A 16,634-nucleotide genomic window follows, 5' to 3' on the forward strand; every position below is an offset into this window, starting at 1 on the left:
CCACACCTATCATCTGTTGCTGCCCCCCTTCTCTCCAACAGCCAGGCGGCCCCTCCAGGTGGTCTATTCATTTGCGTTTGCTGCCTCAGCTCCTTCCAGAGGCTGCCACGTCATCAACCAGCCCCTGTTTACTTGCGTTTTCAGCTGGGCGGCCCTCTCTTCAGCTCGGCGACTCCACTACAGGCTGCGTTTTGCATCCAAGGTGGTCGTTTTCCCTCCTGGCGGCTCCTCTCCAACTGGCGCTTCTCTTCTTGGCTGCGTTTTGGTGCCTGGCCACTTTCCCTCCGGATTTTGTGCCCTACACAGCTGCGTTTTCACCTCCTGGTGATAGGCAACCTGATTTCCTGGAGTTTGGTGGTTCTTCTGGTGGTTGGTGACCCTTCTGGTGGTCATTATTCGACATCGGCACAGTTTTCTTTGGTGTTTGGTGTTTTGCAGATTTAGAAGATGTCTTATCATCAGTTTATAGGTTTTGATGACTCAGATGATGAGCTTTTGTCTCGCCATTCATCTGAACGGAGGAGTGATTTCTATCGCGAGGATCGTCATACGGAGTCTATTCCTCGTTCTCGTCCCCCTTCTATTCATGTATCTCGGCGATCCCCTTCCAGTGGGCCGAAGATGCAGCCTTTGGTACCCCCTGTACAGGTACCCGTACTTCCTCAGCTGCCCAAAGAGGACCGGTTGGATGGCTCCAACTTTTCTCTGTGGTCCTGCAACGTGGAGTGTATCTTGGACTCCTTCGATCTTTGGGAGCTTGTTTCTGTTCCTATTCCCCGGCCTCAGGTGGATCCCGCAGATGAGACATCTATGGATCGTGCAGCCTTATGGGATCGGCTCAATTCTCGAGCCCGATCTTTCCTCTTTCTGAGTTTGCAAGATTCTGTCCTTGTTCATGTTCACAGGTTGAAGACTACAGCAGATGTGTGGAGAAAGCTCGCGTCTCTCTATCAACAGAAGACGTTTGCCCACCGGATATCTCTCGAAAAGAAGTTGCGGATGCTCGCTATTGATGATAGTCCTTCCATGAAGGACCACATCAACAGATTACAGGATATGAGGGATGAGCTTGCATCCCTCGGTCGGACGATATCTTCTGAAGACATGGCTATGATTCTTTTGACTCAGCTGCCATCGCCTTGGTTTGATGTCTTCTACACCAGCCTTCTTACATCGAGGACCCGTGAGAAGCTTCTATGGGAGGAGCTATCCCCGCTTGTCTTGGAGCATGACGAGCGACTCAGAGAGGTCAGTGCTAGTGGATCTGACTCCACTAGAGCCTTTGTTGCAGGTTCGGGAGGACAGAAGAAGAAGAAGACGAAGTCAAAGGCTAAGAAGAAGGACAGTTCTTCCGGCTCTGACTCAGATTCAGAGCGACCGAAGTGTCCACACTGTGGAAAAGGGACACATCCCGAGGAGAAATGCTGGAAGAAGTACCCTCATCTTCGTCCGGGAGCGAAGGGTGGATCCACATCGAAGCCTTCTTCTACCTCTACACCAGCTGTTACCCATGAGTCAGTGTTCCTTCATATCCATGCTTTGGAGGAGGATCCTTCTTCCGTGGTTGCAGTGTCTTCTGCGCAGCCTTGGTTAGTGGACAGTGGTGCTTCGAGTCATATGACTCCCCGAGGTGATTTGTTACAGGATCTCCGTCTATCAGAGGGTTCAGTCACTGTTGGTGACATTTTATCGGTGCCTATTAGTGGTGTTGGCACATTGCCTTTGTTTACCGACCGACTTTTGAGCTCCTTTTCACAAACCCTACATGTTCCAGATTTGGGCCTTCCCCTCCTCTCAGTTTATGGCCTTACGAGGCTTGGCACACGAGTGATCTTCACCGAGCATGCCGTTGTTATTGAGGATTCTTTTACAGGAGTTGTCTTATCTACAGGTTGGCAGGAGAGCGGGCTTTATAGGCTCCATTCCCCTTCTTTGATGCAGGGTCCTCCGAGGCAGTCTATTGCTACACCCGTTCCCACTTGTGCACCTTCTATTCCACAGGTTCCTTCCCATCCCCCACCTTCTCCTCCGGTGGTTCCCTCGTACCTCCCACCCTTTCAAAGGAGGATGATCTCGGTGATGCGGCTGTGGTTTCCCTGGCCCCTAGTGTTTTAGAGGGGGATTCCCAGGATCATGAGGAGCTCCTTCAGCGGCAGTCTACATCGACGGACTTCATCGACCTTGGCATTCCTCTTGCCACCCCAGGATCCATTTCTCCCTTGGCCTTCAGCCACATCCAGGATCTGAGAGGGGGTGTTAGCAATCATGTTTGTCATGCCTTGTCATCTCCTGCCTGTGAGCCTCAGGCTGAGTCAGACGAGGACATTAGGAGCTCTGACATGTCTGTCATGTGTTTTGATGGAGGAGGCTAGTCACTCTCGACTGGCTGTCAGTTTGCATTTCTATGCATTCCCTTTATTTGTCGGGGTCCAGTGTGCATTTTTAGGGCAGTTTCTGCATTTCCCAGGCTGTCCACACCTGCCAGGTATTGTCCCCCTGTTTCGGGGTTTTTTGGCCCCAGATGTGCCACGTCAGCATTTTGCGACTGCATTTAATGCAGTCGGACTGCATTAAATGCAGTAGGCCCAGTATTTAGGGCCCCTGGGGCAGGTCGGCCAGTTTTGGGCTCTTTTGGCTATATATAGCCAGCCCCCCACACTTGGCAGATAATCTCTCAGTCTTCTTCCTCTTCAGCAGGTGCACACTCCGACATCCTTTTCCTCCGTGGTGGTACTGCCATCGTCATCAGCCTGATCTGGTGCCCTCACTGACGCTGTGGGCTGCGTGCAGGGACTGATCAGTCCATTTCAGTGTATTCAGCATTCATTTCAGTCAGTGCAGATTTTCTTCCTTCATTCTCTGCTTTCTCTCTCCTCTCCTCTGTGTTCGTGTTTTTCTTCCGTTGCGCACTCTCACAGAAAACCCTCATAACCATAGGAATTCTCCTCTGAAATAGAAGAGGACTAGAAATCATCAGTTGCATTGTCAATATCGTCCCTCTCCGAAGGGATAGGAGGTACAAGGAAACCACCAAAGAAGATGGTGGAGGATGGAACGAAATGTGTGGTATAAGTGGTGCACAATCAAGAGTGGTTGCAGCTATGGAAGATTACCTCAAAGAACCCTATACAATGAAAGGGGACTCGAGCTTGTAAAACCCTCTCTCCTACCAACCTATCACTAAAATGGCTCATGAAGAAGAATCCTCAATAAAGACGGCATGCTCATTAAAGACAACCCGCATACCGAGTCTAGTAAGGCCATGAATGGAGAGGAGTGAGAAGCCCAAGCCTAGAACATGTAGGGCTTCCAAAATGGGGCTCAATGGACTGTCAAACGATACCAACGAAGTGCCAACACCACTAATAGGAACAAAACAAATATCACCATATCACCAAAAATGACTATTAGATCCTGCGACAAATCTCCTCAAGGAGTCATATGACTCAAAGCACCACTATCTAGAAGCCAAGGCCTCTCAGACCAAGCACATTGACATCTATTATGCTTTGTAGTAATGGCATCATATCACCTACACTGCCTTTGACAAAGAACAATATTTCTTTCCACAACCATACACACTGATATCTTCTAAAATCTGTCTAGGTTTAGCTTGATCAGGACAACACACCCTTAGGGTATGTCTTAAAAGTTTACAGTGAGAATGTCCTAGTACTTCACCCAATCAGCATGCATGACCTACTAACTAAAGCTGTCATTGGTCATCATCATTACCATTGACACAGCATTCTTGTTTTTGCACATGTTGATTTACTTTGCACTTTTTGTGGATTTTTTTGGCTTCATATCCAATGAGACTTTATTCTTCATTTTGTCCATTTCATACTTGTCCTGTCCCCGTGTAGGGGCTGCTTACATCAACAAGGGCACCTGGCCCAATCTACTCTAATAACATATTCCACAGGTTCATCCTAGATTGGCTCTGGTATTCCTTCATTTGTCTATGAATTTCATTTGTACATTCCGGATTGTCGCGTGGTTATACTTGACTTGAGACATTGTTCCTTCAAAATATTGAGAGAGTACTGTCTACTCCACTTAAATTTTCAATTTCACGGATGTTAACCAACTAGCAGTCTGTAAACCAGAAAGATGAAGACTCATGCTTCACTTTCACACCATGTTTTAGTCGCACTTCAGTTAAAACTTTAACCCATTTTTGACATGTTGGCAAGTGATGAAGGGAGCAGAAGGGCTCAAGAAGTTACATTTCCTGAGCAGAGCTCTGCTAAAATACACCCAAGCGACCATATGTCAATCTTCTGGTCATAAGGAAGCCCAAGGATAACTTCAGGTGCTCGATAGGAGCGTGACTGCACATATGAGCATAAATGATCTGTTTGAAAGCAGCTACTACCGAGGTCAATAATCTTGATTTCACAACGGCTGTAGCTCTTCACCAGAATATTCTCAGGCTTCAAATCGCAATGAATGATCCCAAGCTTGTGTAAAAATTCCAAGGCTTCGAGGCACTGACGAGTAATTGACTGCAAATGCCCACATTTATAGCATCTTAATAACACTGATATCCCAGCAGAGAGGCTTAGAGATTACATGATTCAAGCTTACACTTTCTCATACCTGCAAACGTGGCATGGTAAAATAAACCTCTCCCCCAGATTCTCTGTTAAACTTTTGAAACTCATACAAGTTGGCACGTAACAGCTCGCACACAATAAATAGATGTTCCTACAGAAAAAAAAATGTCTCTTTCTTGTTAGGACTGTTTCATGACATGCAAATTTGTGCTTCTGGCCTTTGCAAACCAGAACACTAGTGAATGTCAGACAAAGAATATGCAGCACAGCTTAGATAAAAGAAAATGTAAGCATCATTCAAATACATGATTATCATGTAAAATCTGATGGCTAGCAAAGCAAAGCATCCATCCAACTTAAAGTACAATACCCGATGGTAGAAATAATCATAAAGCCTCAGGATGTGATATTTGTCTGCAGGATCATGTTTATTGACAAACTTCAGCAACTTGATCTCATCAAGGCTTTGATCAAAGAAATCTTTGTTGTTTTTTATGATCTTCATGCACACATCCATTCCAGTACGTAGATCATGTGCTTGTACCGCTTTGCTAAAGGCAGCAGATCCCAAATACTCAGTCACATGATAACGCCCAGCTATAACAGAGTTAATCACCACAGCTAAGTCTTTCTCCTCCTCAAACCCAGTTCTGCATTCCAACATGAATCGAGATAAGCCTTAGTTTTAACATAAGTCTTCGCCAGAACCAAAATGAAAGATCAGCAAAGTATTATGTCAAAAGACCAGAGGTGGAGAAAATAACAGAGCTTTAGGTTTCACTCCGTTTGAGCTATGTTACAAACAAGTACCTAAACATTAACCTGTTCTGTGACAAAGAAGCAATCGCCAAGATAATATAGACAAAAACAATTATGGAACTTGAAAGGCAAAACAAAAATGCTTGATATAGACCTCCAACAGCAATCTCTATGTTCCATCATCAAAATCAAAGTGAAAAACAAGATACGGATGCTTTGTTGTTCTTGACAAAACCCGGTTCAACATGCTGAAGCAAAGTCTGACCGTCTAAAAGTGAGTACACTCCTGAGTTCTCTCCTTAAAATTAGAAACTTGTGAATTTGAATGAAAAAGTGTGTACAAACTTGCAAGGACCCAACTCATCCAGAAGCTAGAGGAAGACAGAAAAAAGGAGAAGAAAGAACTGCAAGAAGTGGTATGTACTATGTCTTAATTTGGAATGCATAATGCTCATGAATTATAAGCACAATCAGACAGGATTTGCTGCTCCCCACCGTCCTTTGCAGCAGAAAAGCTTTCTCATTAAGCATGCAGAAAAACTGCTCAATAAAAGTTGCCTTTGTACAACCTTAACTGTTCTTCTGATATAATACAGCAAGAATAAATGTATGCACACAAGCAAACAAATTTAACAAGAACAAAAATCATAATTAACCTCGTTATATAACAAAAGCCCAAAATGAAGGTGGCCAATGTCTTATTTTGATGAGGCTAAATCAAAAAGAGAGACCTAATTCTCAATAAAAGTCCATATTTGACAATGGCATCAAGCACAATCAAAGAGAAGAAACCATTGTAGATTCAAGAAAAGTGGGCATTGATAGAAAAACAAGAGTAAAATATTGCTGGCATGCTCAAGCAATCATAATCTCCAAAGACCACTAGAAATGTTCAAGGTCTTGGGTGTTCAAGCTTGTAACGGTTGCCCTAATCCTAAAGAATAGTTGGTTAGATATCCTAACAGTGCACAAACGAGAAACAATGATTAGCCTGCCTCCCGCATGCAACTGCTAACAGCCTGCCCCCTACATACAACTACCAAGTATAAGCAGTTGCATCCAGGGGGCAGGCTAATCATCATCGCTTGTTCGCACTCTGTTAGCAGATCTAACCAACTACTATCCTGGATTGGAGAAACCAGTTGCAATGCACCACATGACTACTAAAACATGTTTGTTCCAATCATGTACACTATGAAATGTGTTCCACAAGGGCTTAACATGATAAGTTTGATGCTGATATGTTTCAATCTGCAAGAAACATCTGGCTATTTCATTGGCCTGTGTAAGCCTCGCTTGACTATAAATTGAGACTTAATTGTTCAACCATTTCACTTAGGACCTACTTGTTAGCAGTTTAGTCAGCTCATGAGTGAGTTTGGCATGTGCAGTTGTGGGCTCAGCATTGTAGACTGTTTTAGGTATTTTCTATTGTCATCATTGATTTGGGCCACTTATTGCTCGCCAACTGCATGCTAATGCTGGCCGTGGCATTATTTTATGCCTATATATTACGCTCTTTCCTCCTCAGTCTATATCATCATCTTGCAGATTCTCAATGCACGTCCTATTGGAGAGACGGAGCCAATGGCAATGCCCACACAACCACTCACTATTGTATGCAAGCATCTCATGTTTGGTATATGGATTCCATTTCCTGAGCATATCTATTATCTCAGTTCTACCTTTGCAGCGTTATTTTGTCTCTTTCTCTTTTCTCTCATGTTGTGCAGTCTATTACAGCCATCTTCTACGCTTCCATCGCTGCACCCACCTCCAACATGGTTTCAGACATCCATGTTCAGGCTCTAGGTGTTGTTTCCTGTTTGGGACAGTCTGCCCTCACACCTATATGTTGTTGATCAGCCTCCGACTGTCTGCTGCAGCCTAGGCAACCTGTCCCTACTGCAAATTGGCCTGATTTACAGCCCCTGATGATTGCGTTTTATCTCAGCTAAGAAGGGACATTTTCGCAAGGATTGTAAAGAGTAAGTACCTTCCCAAAAGAAGAAGAAGAAGCACAATACAAACTCCTCCACCGAATCATCCTCAGCTTAAAGGCACTTGTGTCCATGCCACCCTATATTTACTACACACGCTGTAACCGCACACCGGTACACTACACATGGTGGACGCCCATCACTGTTACTTTATTATTTATTCTTTTAGTGACTATTGAATAAGGAAAGGCCGGTCACACATTGTGAAGATTCGATCTACCACGTATGGTGTCTCTTTCTCTTGTTCTGTTGCTCCGTCGCCATAGCTCTTGCTTTGCTCTTCCTTCCACTCATATACTTACACTCAAGCTCTTACTTTTCAACTAGTATCAAAGTAGGTATTCAAGGAGCTTCTTCATCCTTTGCTTCACCTCGGATTCAAAGCTTCAACTCAAGGTTTCATGGCAACCATTGTTTCTTCCTCCCAAGGTATACATTAAGTCTTCCCTTCATCCAACTTTTTCCAACTTGTTCCCGACTTGTCAAGGACTTCCCAAGGTTTAGTTGAGCCTTGTTGAGTGCTTATCAAGTTGAGAAGCAGCCATTCTATCCATTTTGAATGGATACAGTGTCAGAGTGCAACGATGCGAAAGCCTAGGACAAAGACTGAGAGAGAGTGAACACGGATAGAGGAGAGAGAGAAAAGGAGATAGTACAATGCAGAAAATCTGCAGTGTAGTATGATGTATAGGAGTGCAGAAATATACATGTGTGCAGAGATAATATCTGCATGTGTCTCCGCCTTGATAACCTCGACCTCCGTTAGCCCGCGCACTGTCAGTCTCAACAGACCAACTCTGTCATATGTCAGATTAGAATATATGAGAGTGTGCCACCAACTGACTATAAATAGCCGGAAAAGAATAATGCCCAGCACCAGGTCAGTTGCAGTAAATGCAGCCGACTGCATAAAATAATAATAAAACTGTCTGATTGCACAAACTGCTGACCGACTGCACAGTCTGCTGCCACGTGGCAGCTGAAGTGGCTCTTGTTGTGACCTACTCTGCTGACGTGGCACCTCTGCTATCCATACTGCTGACGTAGCCAAGGAATGACTCACTGACACCCCCTCTCAAATCTTGGACAAGTCAAAAGACTGAGGGATCTGGCATGTCCCCAAAGAAGAGCCTGGGGAAGTGCCTTCGTAAACAAATCCGCAATATTATCCTCCGACTTGCAGTACTCCACATGAATGGTCCCATCTAGAAGCTTCTCCCAAATGAAGTGATATTGGATCTCAATGAGCTTCATCCACGCATGGAATATAGGATTCCATGCCAAGGCAATGCAACTCTCATTGTCACACTGCAGAAGAGTAAGACGAGGCTGAGGGCAGCCAAGCTCCTCCAACAATCTCCAAAGCCACACAACCTCACATGTGGTGGAAGACACAGCCCGATACTCCGCCCCAGTAGAAGAAAGGGCTATCGTGGACTGCTTCTTGCTACTCCAAGAGATATCACCTGTACCCAAGGTAAAACAATAACCTATAGTAAACCACCGGTGGTCCACATCGCCAACCCAATCTGAGTCGCTCCAACCTACAAAAACAAGATCGGAAGCATTTGTACTTGTTAGATAAGAAATCCCTAAGTCAGAGATTCCTCTCAAATACCGAAGTATCCTCAAGGCAACCTGGCAATGCACCTGTTTGGGTTCACTCATGAACCCTGCCAAAAAACCCACAACGAAACAAAGATCAACACGAGTGTTGAGGAGCCAAATCAAGGATCCAACCAATTGACGGTAGCATGAAGCATCCGTCAAGGATGAATCAGAGTGTGAAGTGGCCATCCAATTCGGATCCATAGGAGTAGAAATGGGCCGACAAGTCTCCATCTCAAAAGTCACCAAGAGCTCCTAAGTGTATCTCTGCTAAAAGATAAAAACCCCCCTTTGAGACTGATAAATCTCATGACCCAAGAAGAAATGAAGAAGCCCCAAATCCGTCATCTTGAACATCTAATGTAAAGTTGTCTTGGTCTCTTGGACCTTCTCTGCATGATCCCCTGTCAAAATCAAATCATCAACATACAACACAAACAACACACAACCAACCTCGGAAGTGTGCACATAAAGCTACGGATCAGCCGTGGAGAGCCGATATCCTAACTTTGACTAAAGAAACGAGTTAATCTTCTCGTTCCATGTACACAAGACCTACTTGAGGCCATACAGGCCTTGCCTTCAACCTGCAAACCTTCCCAACCGAGGATCCAAAGCCAAGAAGTTGCTCAACATAGATCTCCTTCTACAAGTCACCATTGAGAAAGGCCGACTTCACATCCAACAGGCCATCTCCTATGGCCAACCAAGGCAAGAACAGCTCGAATAGTCGCCATATGAGCAATGGGAGCAAAAGTATCATGGAAATCAATGCCTAGGCACTAAGCAAAATCTTTAGCAACAAGGCGAGCCTTGTGCTTGTCCAAAGAACCATCACTAAGGTACTCGGTCTTGAAGACCCACTTAATACCAATCACCTTCTTGTGAGAGGGATGAGGCACAAGGGACCAAGTGCCATTCCTCTCAATAGCCTCCAACTCGGCGTCCATAGCCTTCCGTCAATGGTCAGACTGCAAAGCCTCCTTCACTGAAGTGGGCTCTCGATCCTGCATAACACAGGTCATTAAACAATAGTTAGAGCAAACAAGCTCCATAGAATGTGCTTGGTTTCTCCGTGACCTCCATGGTCCATCCTGCGGTTCCCACTCCTCTAGGACCCCCTCGATCCCTGAATCTCGGAGTGTGTCATGGGCCCAACGAGGAGGAGGCTGGACCTCTCCCCGGACCTCTCCCTGTCACTCTCCATCTGCTGAAGACTCTCGAATATCCACCGGTGGAAGCTCCACTGGGGTGGCCGGTGGAAGGGAAGACTCTGAATCAGAAAAAGAATCTCCATCAAGAGGCTCTTGCTCCAAAGGAACTGTCTCAGGAGCCCAACTCTCCCCAAGATTTCCAAGGACGGGGTGCTCCTCACCCCCCTCTGTGGCCGGAACTTCCACAAACCATACATCTCGGCTCGTGTAGATATCCCGCTTGACAAGATCAAGCAAACAATAACCTTGGGATTGGGAGCTGTAGCCAACAAAAACCTGTCATCAAGAAGGCGCCACGAACTTGTCACGTTGCGTCTTCGGGATGTACACATAGGCGTTACACCTACAGATCCTGAAATAAGAGACATCAGGCTTAGTCCCAAAGTAAGCCTCAAAAGGTGTGGTCTTGTCAACAACCAAAGTGGGAGATCAATTGAGGATGTATGCTGCAGTAGCCACGGCCTTGGCCCACAAAAATTGAGGTGTCTATTGGTGCTCCATCATGGTGCGCGCCATCTCGATCACACTTCAATTCTTCTGCTCCAAAATGGCATTCACTTGAGAAGTGTTAGTGTTAGCAAACTCCTAGTGAATGCCCCTATTTGCACAAAAACAAGCAAACTCATTAGACACAAATTCACCTCCCTTGTCTGAGCGCAAGGTCTTCACTCCCCGGCCAGATCGGTTCTCCTCAAAGAAAAGCCAATCCTTGAAGTGGGAAAAAGCCTCCGACTTCAATGTCAAGAAATAGGCCCATGTCATCCTGCTATAGTCATCTACGATCAACATGAAGTACAAGCTCCCCTTCAGGGACTCGGTCCTCATCGCACCACACAGATCCGTAGATACAAGCTCCAAAGGTGAAGTAGACCGCCTTGAAGCTTTGGTGGGAATCGCATCCCAATGTAGTTTCCCATGAATGTAGGAGACCCATGGCTGATGACTCACCACTATGTCCAGCAAACCTTGGACAAACAATCCTCGCGACACCTTCTAAAGGTACTCATAGTTCACGTGGCCAAACCAAGCATGCCATAGCTTGGACTGTGTCTGAGAAGTAAGAAGAAGTGAGATAAGAGCTGTAGAAGAATTCAATTTGTAGATGCCATTCTCCTCATAACCTGCAGAGAGAACCTTTCTCGATCCACGATCAAGGACTCGAACAGCATCACTATCAAACTGCACCAAGAGACCAAGAGAACAAATCTTATGGACCGAAAGCAAATGATACCCTAAGCCTGGCACATGCAACACTTCGGAAGTGTGGGTACCACCATGTCCATTTGGAATCAACTGCATCTCACCCCACACAGCAATAGACACCAACGAGAGGAGTCATGTGCCGTGAGACACCACTGTCCATGATCCACTCTCGAGCCTGGGGAGCTGTCATTGCGGCATCAGAAGTCTTCGTTGTAGAGTCCTCAATGACTACTAAGTGTAGAAAAGCAGCTAACGAGGATGCAGTAACCGCTCCAGAATCCTTCCTGTCCTTCTTAGTGTCCTTCTTGTCTTTGTCGGGGCAATCCTTCTTCCAATGACCAGTCTTACCACAAATATGGCAAGTCGATTTCTTCTCCTTGTCCTTGGATTTGTTGTCCTCCTTCTTTTTCTTTTGGTCCTTCCCCTTCTTCTGAGAGGCTTGACCAACCAAAGCCTCCGATTTGGAAGCATTATGTACCTTCAACTATTCCTCTTGGTCTAAGACCGTAGGAACCAACTCTTCCCACCGAATAGTCAGCTCTTGCCCTGATGCATTAAGAGCGGAATAAAAGGTACTGAATCGTGGCGGTAACTGGGACGACAAAGTGTTTGCATGTCTTCAAAGGAAATAGGCTTCCACGCATTTTGAACCTGCATCAAAAGCTGCCGAAGCTTGTTGATGTGTTCCCAAAGCGAAGAAGACTTATTCACGGATAAGGTCCGCATCTTCACCTCCAAAGAAACCCTCTTTATCAAGGTCATCCAATTATACATCTGGTCGAGCAGCCATATCTCTCAAGCCATCAACAAGTGGTCGATGTGAGCTATCACGCCTATAGTACAAGACAGAAAAAGAAAAGAATGAATCCTAGCATTCAGTTTGTCCCAATGAGATTGGGCCTTGGTCAACTCCGCACCAGCAATGGAAGAGAGTTTGGACTCATCTCGTACCGAGGGCCTGTTAATCTCCTCCATCACAAGCTCCACCAAATCATAAGACTCCAGAATGACCAACATCATCACCCGCCAAATACAATAATTGTCACCATCAAGCTTCTGATCCAATGGAAGAGCCAGTAGGACAGGTACCTTCCTGTCCATGATCACCTAGAACTCCAAATCATTCTCTATAGACATGGTTACATGCAATGCCTGAACAAACGCAGAAGCAGCCCCCTCTGACTGTGTAAATGCAACCTATTAGGGCTGTTTCCTCCACTTCCTAAACCTTCTTCAACCGCCGGAGGCGATGAAAAGATGAAATCTGCAATGGAAGGCCTAAAACATAGCCTTCCTCCCCTTCGAACAGCAATAACCTGCAACAAATTCACAAGCTGGACTCCTTTCCCACACGCTCACACTCGCTTCAGCCTTGTTCCAATGCGCAGTCCTCTCGCTCGCCCTCGAATGCTGAAAACGCATCCTTGTGTCGCGCTAAAATCTCCTCTTCAAGTAGGTTCTTCAATCAGTCCGTCCAATTTCACCGCTCTAATACCATGTCAGAGTGCAACAATGCAGAAGCATAGGATAAAGGCTGCGAGAGAAAGAACACAGAGAGAAGAGAGCGACAGAAAAGGAGACTATGTAACACAAAAAATCTGCAATGTAGTATGATGTATAAGAGTGCAAAAATATACACAGGTGCAAAGAAAATATATGCGTGTGTCTCCGCCTTGAGAACCTCGACCTCCATCAGCCCGCGCATTGTCAATCTCAACAGACCAACTCTGCCAGATGTCAGATCAGAATATATGAGAGTATGCCACCAACTGACTAAAAATAGCCGGAAAAGAATAATAAAAATTGTCCGACTGCACAAGCTACTGACCGATTGCATAGTCTGTTGCCACGTGGCAGCTGACGTGGCTCCTGCTGTGACCTGTTGTGTTGATGTGGCACCTATGCTGTCCGTACTGCTGACATGGCCATGGAATGACTCGCTAACATACAAAGCATGATGTAGAAGTCATCAACAGCTATAGCAGCTTGATAGCACTTTCCTATTTGGGCCATAACTTGTGCATACGATATCGGATTCATGTGTTCTATAGCTAGAAACGAAGAGTGCAACGAGAGTTGCAGATCTGAGCACTCATAGAGTTGATTCTGTGTAGGTATTAGTTCTTTGTTTTATATAGAACAGAACAATTTTGGTTTGGATAACAAATAATTGATTGGTTTACGCTCTACCAACGCTTATGGGGAATGTTTGCAATGCTTGGATGATGCATTGATGCTCCTGTCCACAATTGGAGTGACTTATATTGCTATCTTTATTTCAACATTGCTATAATTACAATTTTCAGCATTGTCTTGGAGAGTAAGCATTGTACTTTAGCAATGTATTGCTTGCAGTTAATGGACAGCTCTATATTTTGGTACTCCCTCTTGTTTTACCCTTGTTTTGGCTGAATTTCAAGGGCTGATTTGTGTTCATTTGCAGCAATCTATTCTCTTGGATTTTGCATTGACATACTATCATTATGGATGATTCTTTGAATGATAATGCTCTTTTCGATATTGAAAAGCTTGATTACACAAATTTCACCAAATTTGGCAAGTGCTAGCTCAAAAGAAGCATGTTAGACCATTGAAAACCAAGAGTGTAAAGCCCAAAGGCATGGATCAAGATGATTAGGATGAGTTGGATAAGCTATGCAAATCTACACATATACTATCATTGTCTAAATAGGTTTATTTCAATGTTGTGGCACTTGAGAATAATGCATGGTAGTTATGAAAAAGGATATGCAATCTTTATGACAAGCAAAGTCCTGCATTACAAATATATTGGTTGAAACAACTTATGGACCTTCATGAAGGAAGGGACGAGTATGTCTTCACATTTGAATGAATTCCACTCGATTTTTAGTTAGTTGACTTTGCAAGACATTGAGTTCAAGGATAACCTACCTCCCTTGTTCTTGCTTGTGAAACTTCTCGAGTCATGGGACACATTCCGTACAGTCATGTGTGCTAATATGCCTAAGGATGGCTTGAAACTCCAAGATAATGAGGGTACTTTACTCACAAAGGAGGTAAATATAAAAAACAAGGATGCAGCCTGTACTTCTCATCCATTGACTATTAGGCACAACCATAATGGTAAGAGCGGTAATGATCGCCATGGTGGAAACTCACAGAGGTATCAATCTCACAGGCAGTCTCACAGTAAGTCCTGTGGTCGTAAGTCCTCTCTAATAGGTAACTATTGTGAGAAGCAAGGTCATATTCGACCGCAATGTCATGAGATACATGATAATAAATGCAAAGAGAAAGGCAAGGATAAAGTGCAAGAAAAGTCTGATGATTGCAACATTGTCCATAGTAAATCCTCTGTAAAGATTGTAGAGATAAGTGCAGTGCAACTAGTATTAGCTGATGAGTACATCTTAGTAGCTTCCTCTCTTGATGATTCTCAATATCTACCTATTCTCATTGTTGGTTGCTTGATTTGGGGGCTCCTTTCATATTTTCCCGCATAGGATTAGTTTCAGTTCTATCGCAACATGACAAGTTCCATAAGATTGAAAAATGACTTTACATTGGATATTATTGACATTGGGAATGTATAGCTATAGTTCCCTTCAAGCAACTCTTTTAATCCACATAATATACATCATATACCAACTTTGACCCAAAGCCTTTATCTACTAGACAATTAGATGATGTTGGCTATTATATATATTTTGGTGATTCCACATGGAAGATTGCCCGTGGAAATCTTGGTTTTGCTTAAGGTGCCAAGGCTGGCAACCTCTATCATTTATTTATATTTTGATCCCTTGACCATGTTTTGGTTGTAATTGACATCCCACATGTATCTTTATGGCATCATCACCCTAGGCACATATCCTTAAAGGGGATAAAAATGCTTGCTCGTTTGTAGTATCTTCGGCCTCTTGATTGCAAATATTTTGATTCTTGTTACCATTGTCTTTATAGCGGGCAAACACATAGTTCTCATAAGAAGTTTGACATTACGCTCATGGATGAGCCTCTGGCTCTTATGCACACTCATACAATCTGAATGTAATGTAGGAGTAACAATAATACCAAGGTCTTCCACCAGACAACCTAAACATTGGGCCTCCTTGCAAGCCTCAATGGCTGCAATATATTCTATCTCAATAGAAGATAAAGCCGTGCATTTTTGCACCTTGGACATCCAAGAAACACCACATCCAACAAAGGTGAAGACATACCCAAAGGTAGACTTCCTACGATCTACATGTCCTACATAGTCGGAGTCAATTTAACCTACGACTATAGTATCCTCTATTCAATTGACCAAGAATCCAATCATCCATGTAAAGACCAAGCACATTGAGGTGCACTATCATTGCATCAGGGAGGTGGTAGAGAACAAGTCCGTTGAGCTTGTAGACTAACAAGAATCCCATAGATCTGCTCACTCAAAGTCTCTCAACGGAACGTTCTGCCTTCCTTAGGAAGATGATGGGCAAAGGATGAGATGACATCTCTTACTCATCCTATTATACTTAACGTACATTTGTACTTTGACACTTTTTCTTGTTCTCTCCTCACTAGAGACACATTCACCGTGGAAGGTTGTTTGGAATCAAGGTGCATGTGCCTATACTACGTTGTATGTACTACACATATCATGACCACACACCTTTACACTACAAGTGATGAATGCCCATCACTGCCACTTTATTCTTTATTCTTTTAATGACTATTGAATAAGGAGAGGCCAATCACACATTATGACCATTAGTGTTCCCACATACGGTGTCTCTCTCTCTTGCTCCATCCGCCATAGGTCTTGCTTTGCTCTTGCTTCCGCTCGTGTGCTTCCACTTGAGCTCTACCTTTCACAAAGCACCTTGGTGGTGGCCTGATCACCCACAACTTGGGTATCCATGGTCCTATTTTGGTGGTCTTTGTTGTATGGACTAAGATGAGTCATTACCATTGTATCATTGTATTATACCAGATCACCCATAATCTGAGAGAGGGTGTTAGCTGATCGACTACACAATGATATTGGCCGACCTATTTATTATTTAGTGTTATTTTATGCCAATATATTTTACTCGTTCCTCCTCAATCTATATCATCATCCACTTGCAAATTCTTAGTTCAAGTCATGTTGAAGAGAGGGACAATGCCCACACAATAGTGACTCACTGTTGTAAGCAACTATCTCATGTTTGGTATATGGATTCCATTTCCCAAGCATATCTCTGAGTTCTCCCTTTACAATGCTCCTTTATTTTCTTATGTTTCTTACTTTGTCTTGTGTCGTGCAGTCTTCTACACTTCCA

At 44.2% G+C, this 16,634-nt stretch overlaps 1 protein-coding gene across 1 annotated transcript in view; it reads right to left on the reverse strand.

Annotated features, from left to right (window-relative positions):
• The window catches only part of LOC148032814 (uncharacterized), an 83,521-nt gene that overhangs the window by 14,480 nt on the left and 52,407 nt on the right, over positions 1-16,634 (reverse strand). The window contains exons 3-5 of the mRNA XM_087683489.1: positions 4,930-5,209; positions 4,603-4,710; positions 4,230-4,508 (exon numbers count right to left, since the gene is read on the reverse strand). Of these exons, the coding sequence (XP_087539615.1) occupies positions 4,230-4,508; positions 4,603-4,710; positions 4,930-5,209 (667 nt within the window). The remainder of the gene's footprint in view (positions 1-4,229; positions 4,509-4,602; positions 4,711-4,929; positions 5,210-16,634) is intronic.

The sequence above is a fragment of the Lygodium microphyllum genome, chromosome 8 (assembly GCF_053477565.2).
Source record: "Lygodium microphyllum isolate KBCC chromosome 8, Lygodium_microphyllum_v1.1.10, whole genome shotgun sequence".
NCBI classification, from domain to species: domain Eukaryota; kingdom Viridiplantae; phylum Streptophyta; class Polypodiopsida; order Schizaeales; family Lygodiaceae; genus Lygodium; species Lygodium microphyllum.